The following is a 10,000-nucleotide window of genomic DNA, read 5'->3' on the forward strand; positions in this document are numbered from 1 at the left end:
CTCTATTCCTCTATAGAACTGTTTAGTCCAGCTGATCATGTTCTCTCTCTGTTCCTCTATAGAACAGTTTAGTCCATCTGAACATGTTCTCTCTCTCTGTTCCTCTATAGAACAGTTTAGTCCATCTGAACATGTTCTCTCTCTCTGTTCCTCTATAGAACAGTTTAGTCCATCTGAACATGTTCTGTCTCTCTGTTCCTCTATAGAACAGTTTAGTCCAGCTGAACATGTTCTGTCTCTCTGTTCCTCTATAGAACAGTTTAGTCCAGCTGAACATGTTCTCTCTCTCTGTTCCTCTATAGAACAGTTTAGTCCAGCTGAACATGTTCTCTCTCTCTGTTCCTCTATAGAACAGTTTAGTCCAGCTGAACATGTTCTCTGTTCCTCTATAGAACAGTTTAGTCCAGCTGAACATGTTCTCTCTCTGTTCCTCTATAGAACAGTTTAGTCCAGCTGAACATGTTATCTCTCTCTGTTCCTCGATAGAACAGTTTAGTCCAGCTGAACATGTTCTATGTTCCTCTATAGAACAGTTTAGTCGATCTGAACACGGTCTCTGTTCCTCTATAGAACAGTTTAGTCCAGCTGAACATGCTCTCTGTTCCTCTATAGAACAGTTTAGTCCTGCTGAACATGTTCTCTGTTCCTCTATAGAACAGTTTAGTCCAGCTGAACATGTTCTCTCTCTGTTCCTCTATAGAACAGTTTAGTCCAGCTGAACATGTTCTCTCTCTCTGTTCCTCTATAGAACAGTTTAGTCCATCTGAACATGTTCTCTCTCTCTGTTCCTCTATAGAACAGTTTATTCCAGCTGAACATGTTCTCTGTTCCTCTATAGAACAGTTTAGTCCAGCTGAACATGTTCTCTCTCTCTGTTCCTCTATAGAACAGTTTAGTCCAGCTGAACATGTTCTCTCTCTGTTCCTCTATAGAACAGTTTAGTCCATCTGAACATGTTCTCTCTCTCTGTTCCTCTATAGAACAGTTTAGTCCATCTGAACATGTTCTCTCTCTCTGTTCCTCTATAGAACAGTTTAGTCCAGCTGAACATGTTCTCTCTCTGTTCCTCTATTGAACAGTTTAGTCCAGCTGAACATGTTCTCTGTTCCTCTATAGAACAGTTTAGTCCAGCTGAACTTGTTCTCTCTCTGTTCCTCTATAGAACAGTTTAGTCCAGCTGAACATGTTCTCTCTCTCTGTTCCTCTATAGAACAGTTTAGTCCAGCTGAACATGTTCTCTCTCTCTGTTCCTCTATAGAACAGTTTAGTCCAGCTGAACATGTTCTCTCTCTCTGTTCCTCTATAGAACAGTTTAGTCCAGCTGAACATGTTCTATGTTCCTCTATAGAACAGTTTAGTCGATCTGAACACGTTCTCTGTTCCTCTATAGAACAGTTTAGTCCAGCTGAACATGTTCTCTCTCTGTTCCTCTATAGAACAGTTTAGTCCAGCTGAACATGCTCTCTGTTCCTCTATAGAACAGTTTAGTCCAGCTGAACATGTACTCTGTTCCTCTATAGAACAGTTTAGTCCAGCTGAACATGTTCTCTCTCTGTTCCTCTATAGAACAGTTTAGTCCAGCTGAACATGTTCTCTCTCTGTTCCTCTATAGAACTGTTTAGTCCAGCTGCCGGTGGAGGAACTGGACAGAATCCAGGAATACCTTCAGATCAGTGGACTAGCTCAACGGTAACAATACTCTTCCCTCCTCCTCTGCTGCTCCTTTCCTTTTCTGTTCCTCTCCTTTCCTGTTCCTCTCCTTTCCTGTTCCTCTCCTTTCCTGTTCCTCTCCTTTCCTGTTCCTCTCCTTTCCTGTTCCTCTCCTTTCCTGTTCCTCTCCTTTCCTGTTCCTCTCCTTTCCTGTTCCTCTCCTTTCCTGTTCCTCTCCTCTCCTCTCCTTTCCTGTTCCTCTCCTTTCCTGTTCCTCTCCTCTCCTCTCCTTTCCTGTTCCTCTCCTTTCCTGTTCCTCTCCTTTCCTGCTCCTCTCCTCTCCTTTCCTGCTCCTCTCCTCTCCTCTCCTTTCCTGTTCCTCTCCTCTCCTCTCCTTTCCTGTTCCTCTCCTTTCCTGCTCCTCTCCTCTCCTCTCCTTTCCTGTTCCTCTCCTCTCCTTTCCTGTTCCTCTCCTTTCCTGTTCCTCTCCTCTCCTCTCCTCTGCTGCTCCTCTCCTTTCCTGTTCCTCTCCTTTCCTCTCCTCTCCTTTCCTGTTCCTCTCCTTTCCTGTTCCTCTCCTTTCCTCTCCTCTCCTTTCCTGCTCCTCTCCTTTCCTGTTCCTCTCCTTTCCTGTTCCTCTCCTTTCCTGTTCCTCTCCTTTCCTCTCCTCTCCTTTCCTGCTCCTCTCCTTTCCTGTTCCTCTCCTTTCCTGTTCCTCTCCTTTCCTGTTCCTCTCCTTTCCTGTTCCTCTCCTTTCCTGTTCCTCTCCTTTCCTGTTCCTCTCCTTTCCTGTTCCTCTCCTTTCCTGTTCCTCTCCTTTCCTGTTCCTCTCCTTTCCTGTTCCTCTCCTTTCCTGTTCCTCTCCTTTCCTGCTCCTCTCCTTTCCTGTTCCTCTCCTTTCCTGCTCCTCTCCTTTCCTGTTCCTCTCCTTTCCTGCTCCTCTCCTTTCCTGTTCCTCTCCTTTCCTGTTCCTCTCCTTTCCTGTTCCTCTCCTTTCCTGATCCTCTCCTTTCCTGTTCCTCTCCTTTCCTGTTCCTCTCCTTTCCTGCTCCTCTCCTTTCCTGTTCCTCTCCTTTCCTGCTCCTCTCCTTTCCTGCTCCTCTCCTTTCCTGTTCCTCTCCTTTCCTGTTCCTCTCATTTCCTGCTCCTCTCCTTTCCTGCTCCTCTCCTTTCCTGTTCCTCTCCTGTTCCTCTCCTCTCCTTTCCTGTTCCTCTCCTTTCCTGCTCCTCTCCTTTCCTGTTCCTCTCCTTTCCTGCTCCTCTCCTTTCCTGCTCCTCTCCTTTCCTGTTCCTCTCCTTTCCTGCTCCTCTCCTTTCCTGTTCCTCTCCTTTCCTGTTCCTCTCCTTTCCTGTTCCTCTCCATTATCTTCTTATGTTAAAGCTACACTACATGACCAAAAGTATGTGGACACTTCTCGTCTAACATCTCATTCTAAATGTGCTTTAATATGGAGTTGGTCCCCCTTTGCTGCTATAACAGCCTCCACTCTTCTGGGAAGGCATTAATATGGAGTTGGTCCCCCTTTGCTGCTATAACAGCCTCCACTCTTCTGGGAAGGCTTTAATTGGAGTTGGTCCCCCTTTGCTGCTATAACAGCCTCCACTCTTCTGGGAAGGCATTAATATGGAGTTGGTCCCCCTTTGCTGCTATAACAGCCTCCACTCTTCTGGGAAGGCATTAATATGGAGTTGGTCCCCCTTTGCTGCTATAACAGCCTCCACTCTTCTGGGAAGGCATTAATATGGAGTTGGTCCCCCTTTGCTGCTATAACAGCCTCCACTCTTCTGGGAAGGCATTAATATGGAGTTGGTCCCCTTTGCTGCTATAACAGCCTCCACTCTTCTGGGAAGGCATTAATATGGAGTTGGTCCCCCTTTGCTGCTATAACAGCCTCCACTCTTCTGGGAAGGCATTAATATGGAGTTGGTCCCCCTTTGCTGCTATAACAGCCTCCACTCTTCTGGGAAGGCATTAATATGGAGTTGGTCCCCCTTTGCTGCTATAACAGCCTCCACTCTTCTGGGAAGGCATTAATATGGAGTTGGTCCCCCCTTTGCTGCTATAACAGCCTCCACTCTTCTGGGAAGGCATTAATATGGAGTTGGTCCCCCTTTGCTGCTATAACAGCCTCCACTCTTCTGGGAAGGCTTTAATATGGAGTTGGTCCCCCTTTGCTGCTATAACAGCCTCCACTCTTCTGGGAAGGCATTAATATGGAGTTGGTCCCCCTTTGCTGCTATAACAGCCTCCACTCTTCTGGGAAGGCATTAATATGGAGTTGGTCCCCCTTTGCTGCTATAACAGCCTCCACTCTTCTGGGAAGGCATTAATATGGAGTTGGTCCCCCTTTGCTGCTATAACAGCCTCCACTCTTCTGGGAAGGCATTAATATGGAGTTGGTCCCCCTTTGCTGCTATAACAGCCTCCACTCTTCTGGGAAGGCTTTAATATGGAGTTGGTCCCCCCCTTTGCTGCTATAACAGCCTCCACTCTTCTGGGAAGGCATTAATATGGAGTTGGTCCCCCTTTGCTGCTATAACAGCCTCCACTCTTCTGGGAAGGCTTTAATATGGAGTTGGTCCCCCTTTGCTGCTATAACAGCCTCCACTCTTCTGGGAAGGCTTTAATATGGAGTTGGTCCCCCTTTGCTGCTATAACAGCCTCCACTCTTCTGGGAAGGCATTAATATGGAGTTGGTCCCCCTTTGCTGCTATAACAGCCTCCACTCTTCTGGGAAGGCATTAATATGGAGTTGGTCCCCCTTTGCTGCTATAACAGCCTCCACTCTTCTGGGAAGGCATTAATATGGAGTTGGTCCCCCTTTGCTGCTATAACAGCCTCCACTCTTCTGGGAAGGCATTAATATGGAGTTGGTCCCCCTTTGCTGCTATAACCTCTTGAAACTCCCCACTCCCCGTTCAGTTTTTCCTGAAAGCGTCTTTGTGTAGGAGAAATCGCTCCGTTTTGTACATCACATTTGGCTACCGAAACGAACCGAAAATTCAGTCACCAACAACGTCAAACTTTTTCCGAATTAACTCCATAATATCGACCGAAACATGGCAAACGTTGTTTGGAATCAATCCTCAAGGTGTTTTTTCACATATCTCTTCATTGATATATCGTTCGTGGAAGCCTGCTTTCTTCTCTGAATTCCATGGAAAAATACTTGCAGCTGAGGTTTGCGCACCAATTTCGGCGCAGGACACCGGGCGAACACCTGGTAAATGTGGTCTCTTATGGTCAATCTTCCAATGATATACCTACAAATACGTCACAATGCTGCAGACACCTTGGGGAAACGACAGAAAGGGCAGACTCATTCCTCTCGCATTCACAGCCATATAAGGAGACAATGGAAAACGGAGCCTCAAAAATCCTTGTCATTTCCTGGATGCCGTTTCATCTTGGTTTTGCCTGTAGCTCACATTCTAGGCCACGCACAGAGAATATCTTTGCAGTTCTGGAAACGTCAGTGTTTTCTTTCCAAAGCTACCAATTATATGCATAGTCGAGCATCTTTTTGTGACAAAATGTTGCGCTTAAAACGGGAATGTCTTTTTATCCAAAAATGAAATAGCGCCCCCATAGCATCAAGAGGATAACAGCCTCCACTCTTCTGGGAAGGCTTTAATATGGAGTTGGTCCCCCTTTGCTGCTATAACAGCCTCCACTCTTCTGGGAAGGCATTAATATGGAGTTGGTCCCCTTTGCTGCTATAACAGCCTCCACTCTTCTGGGAAGGCTTTAATATGGAGTTGGTCCCCCTTTGCTGCTATAACAGCCTCCACTCTTCTGGGAAGGCTTTAATATGGAGTTGGTCCCCCTTTGCTGCTATAACAGCCTCCACTCTTCTGGGAAGGCATTAATATGGAGTTGGTCCCCCTTTGCTGCTATAACAGCCTCCACTCTTCTGGGAAGGCATTAATATGGAGTTGGTCCCCCTTTGCTGCTATAACAGCCTCCACTCTTCTGGGAAGGCATTAATATGGAGTTGGTCCCCCTTTGCTGCTATAACAGCCTCCACTCTTCTGGGAAGGCATTAATATGGAGTTGGTCCCCCTTTGCTGCTATAACAGCCTCCACTCTTCTGGGAAGGCTTTAATATGGAGTTGGTCCCCCTTTGCTGCTATAACAGCCTCCACTCTTCTGGGAAGGCTTTAATATGGAGTTGGTCCCCCTTTGCTGCTATAACAGCCTCCACTCTTCTGGGAAGGCTTTAATATGGAGTTGGTCCCCCCTTTGCTGCTATAACAGCCTCCACTCTTCTGGGAAGGCATTAATATGGAGTTGGTCCCCCTTTGCTGCTATAACAGCCTCCACTCTTCTGGGAAGGTTTTCCACTAGATGTAGGAACATTGCTGCTATAACAGCCTCCACTCTTCTGGGAAGGTATTCCACTAGATGTTGGAACATTGCTCCACTCTTCTGGGAAGGCTTTCCACTAGATGTTGGAACATTGCTGCTATAACATCCTCCACTCTTCTGGGAAGGCTTTCCACTAGATGTAGGAACATTGCTGCTATAACAGCCTCCACTCTTCTGGGAAGGCTTTCCACTAGATGTAGGAACATTGCTGCTATAACATCCTCCACTCTTCTGGGAAGGCTTTCCACTAGATGTTGGAACATTGCTGCTATAACAGCCTCCACTCCTCTGGGAAGGCTTTCCACTAGATGTTGGAACATTGCTGCTATAACATCCTCCACTCTTCTGGGAAGGCTTTCCACTAGATGTAGGAACTTTGCTGTGGGAACTTGTTGCCATTCAGCCACAAGATCATTAGTGACGTCAGGCACGATGTTGGGCGATGAGGCCTGGCTCAGTCGGCGTTCCATTTCATCCCGAAGGTGTTAGATTGGGTTGGGGTCAGGACTATGCACATGCCAGTCAAGTTCTTCCACACTGATCTTAACAAACTATTTCTGCATGGATCTCACTTTGTGCACTGGGGGGCGTTGTCAGGCTGAAACAGGAAATGGCCTTCTCCAAACTGTTGCCACACAGTTGGAAGCACAGAATCGTCTAGAATGTCATTGTTATGCTGTAGCGTTAAGATTTCCCTTCACTGGAACTAAGGGGCCCGAACCATGAAAAACAGCCCCAGACCATTTATTCCCCCTCCACCAAACTTTACAGTTGCCAGTGTGCATTGGGGCAGGTAGCATTCTCCTGGCATCTGCCAAACCCAGATTTGTCCATCGGACTGCCAGATAGTGAAGAGTGATTCATCACTACAGAGAACGCGTTTCCACTGCGTCCAATAGCGAACAAGCCTTACACCACTCCAGTTGACGCTTGGCATTGCGCATGGTGATCTTAGGCTTGTGTGCAGCTGCTCGGCCATGGAAACCCATTGAAGCTCCCGAAGAACATGTCTTGTCATGAACAGTTCTTGTGCTGATGTTGCTTCCAGAGGCAGTTTGGAACTCGGTAGTGAGTGTTGTAACACGCTTCAACACTTGGCGTTCCCGTTCTGGGAGCTTGTGTGGTCTACCACTTCGCGCTTGAGCCGTTGTTGCTCCCTAGACGTTTCCACTTCACAAGAACAGCACTTACAGTTGATCGGGGGAAGAAGCTCTAGCACGGCAGACATTTGACAAACTGACCAATTGGAAAGCTGGAATCTTATGACGGTGCCACATTGACAGTCACTGAGCTCTTCAGTGAGGCAGTTCCACTGCCAATGTTTGTCTATGGAGATTGCATGGCTGTATGCCTTATTTTATACACCTGTCAGCAACGGATGTGGCTGAAATAGCCGAAGCCACTAATTTGAAGGGGTGTCCACATACTGCTGTATATATAGAGTATGAAGGGGTGTCCTCATTCTGCTGTATATATAGTTGATGAAGGGGTGTCCACATTCTGCTGTATATATAGTGGATGAAGGGGTGTCCACATTCTGCTGTATATATAGTGTATGAAGGGGTGTCCTGTATATATAGAGTATGAAGGGGTGTCCTCATTCTGCTGTATATATAGTGGATGAAGGGGTGTCCACATTCTGCTGTATATATAGAGTATGAAGGGGTGTCCTCATTCTGCTGTATATATAGTTGATGAAGAGGTGTCCTCATTCTGCTGTATATATAGTTGATGAAGAGGTGTCCTCATTCTGCTGTGTATATAGTGTATGAAGGGGTGTCCTGTATATATAGAGTATGAAGGGGTGTCCTCATTCTGCTGTATATATAGTGGATGAAGGGGTGTCCACATTCTGCTGTATATATAGTGGATGAAGGGGTGTCCTCATTCTGCTGTATATATAGTGTATGGAGGGGTGTCCTCATTCTGCTGTATATATAGTGGATGAAGGGGTGTCCACATTCTGCTGTATATATAGTGGATGAAGGGGTGTCCTCATTCTGCTGTATATATAGTGTATGAAGGGGTGTCCTCATTCTGCTGTATATATAGTGTATGGAGGGGTGTCCTCATTCTGCTGTATATATAGTTGATGAAGGGGTGTCCACATTCTGCTGTATATATAGTGGATGAAGGGGTGTCCACATTCTGCTGTATATATAGTGTATGAAGGGGTGTCCTCATTCTGCTGTATATATAGAGTATGAAGGGGTGTCCTGTATATATAGTGTATGAAGGGGTGTCCTCATTCTGCTGTATATATAGTTGATGAAGGGGTGTCCTGTATATATAGTGGATGAAGGGGTGTCCACATACTGCTGTATATATAGTGTATGAAGGGGTGTCCTCATTCTGCTGTATATATAGTGTATGAAGGGGTGTCCTCATTCTGCTGTGTATATAGTGTATGAAGGGGTGTCCTGTATATATAGTGGATGAAGGGGTGTCCTGTATATATAGAGGTTGAAGGGGTGTCCTCATTCTGCTGTATATATAGTGTATGAAGGGGTGTCCTCATTCTGCTGTATATATAGTGTATGAAGGGGTGTCCACATTCTGCTGTATATATAGTGTATGAAGGGGTGTCCTCATTCTGCTGTATATATAGTGTATGAAGGGGTGTCCTCATGCTGCTGTATATATAGTGTATGAAGGGGTGTCCTGTATATATAGAGTATGAAGGGGTGTCCTCATTCTGCTGTATATATAGAGTATGAAGGGGTGTCCTGTATATATAGTGGATGAAGGGGTGTCCTCATTCTGCTGTATATATAGTGTATGAAGGGGTGTCCTCATTCTGCTGTATATATAGTGTATGAAGGGGTGTCCTCATGCTGCTGTATATATAGTGGATGAAGGGGTGTCCTGTATATATAGAGTATGAAGGGGTGTCCTCATGCTGCTGTATATATAGTGGATGAAGGGGTGTCCTGTATATATAGTGTATGAAGGGGTGTCCTGTATATATAGTGTATGAAGGGGTGTCCTGTATATATAGAGGATGAAGGGGTGTCCTCATGCTGCTGTATATATAGTGTATGAAGGAGTGTCCTCATGCTGCTGTATATATAGTGTATGAAGGGGTGTCCTGTATATATAGTGTATGAAGGGGTGTCCTCATGCTGCTGTATATATAGTGTATGAAGGAGTGTCCTCATGCTGCTGTATATATAGTGGATGAAGGGGTGTCCTGTATATATAGTGTATGAAGGGGTGTCCTCATGCTGCTGTATATATAGTGTATGAAGGAGTGTCCTCATGCTGCTGTATATATAGTGTATGAAGGGGTGTCCTGTATATATAGTGTATGAAGGGGTGTCCACATACTGCTGTATATATAGTGTATGAAGGGGTGTCCACATTCTGCTGTATATATAGTGTATGAAGGGGTGTCCTGTATATATAGTGTATGAAGGAGTGTCCACATTCTGCTGTATATATAGTGTATGAAGGGGTGTCCTGTATATATAGTGTATGAAGGGGTGTCCACATACTGCTGTATATATAGTGTATGAAGGGGTGTCCACATTCTGCTGTATATATAGTGTATGAAGGGGTGTCCTGTATATATAGTGTATGAAGGGGTGTCCTCATGCTGCTGTATATATAGTGTATGAAGGAGTGTCCTCATGCTGCTGTATATATAGTGGATGAAGGGGTGTCCTGTATATATAGTGTATGAAGGGGTGTCCTCATTCTGCTGTATATATAGTGTATGAAGGGGTGTCCACATTCTGCTGTATATATAGTGTATGAAGGGGTGTCCACATTCTGCTGTATATATAGTGGATGAAGGGGTGTCCTGTATATATAGTGGATGAAGGGGTGTCCTGTATATATAGTGTATGAAGGGGTGTCCACATTCTGCTGTATATATAGTGTATGAAGGGGTGTCCACATTCTGCTGTGTTCATCGCTCATTATATCCTTTTCACAAGCTACTTTCCTGATGAGATTTTTACCACAAAATGCTGGTGATGT

At 45.5% G+C, this 10,000-nt stretch overlaps 1 protein-coding gene across 1 annotated transcript in view; it reads left to right on the top strand.

The window, feature by feature from the left end:
- LOC135507192 (huntingtin-like) overlaps positions 1-10,000 on the top strand; it is a 190,479-nt gene that overhangs the window by 117,333 nt on the left and 63,146 nt on the right. Inside the window, exon 46 of the mRNA XM_064926780.1 lies at positions 1,613-1,689. Within this exon, the coding sequence (XP_064782852.1) occupies positions 1,613-1,689 (77 nt within the window). The remainder of the gene's footprint in view (positions 1-1,612; positions 1,690-10,000) is intronic.

The sequence above is a fragment of the Oncorhynchus masou genome, chromosome 20, assembly GCF_036934945.1.
Source record: "Oncorhynchus masou masou isolate Uvic2021 chromosome 20, UVic_Omas_1.1, whole genome shotgun sequence".
Lineage (NCBI taxonomy): Eukaryota > Metazoa > Chordata > Actinopteri > Salmoniformes > Salmonidae > Oncorhynchus > Oncorhynchus masou.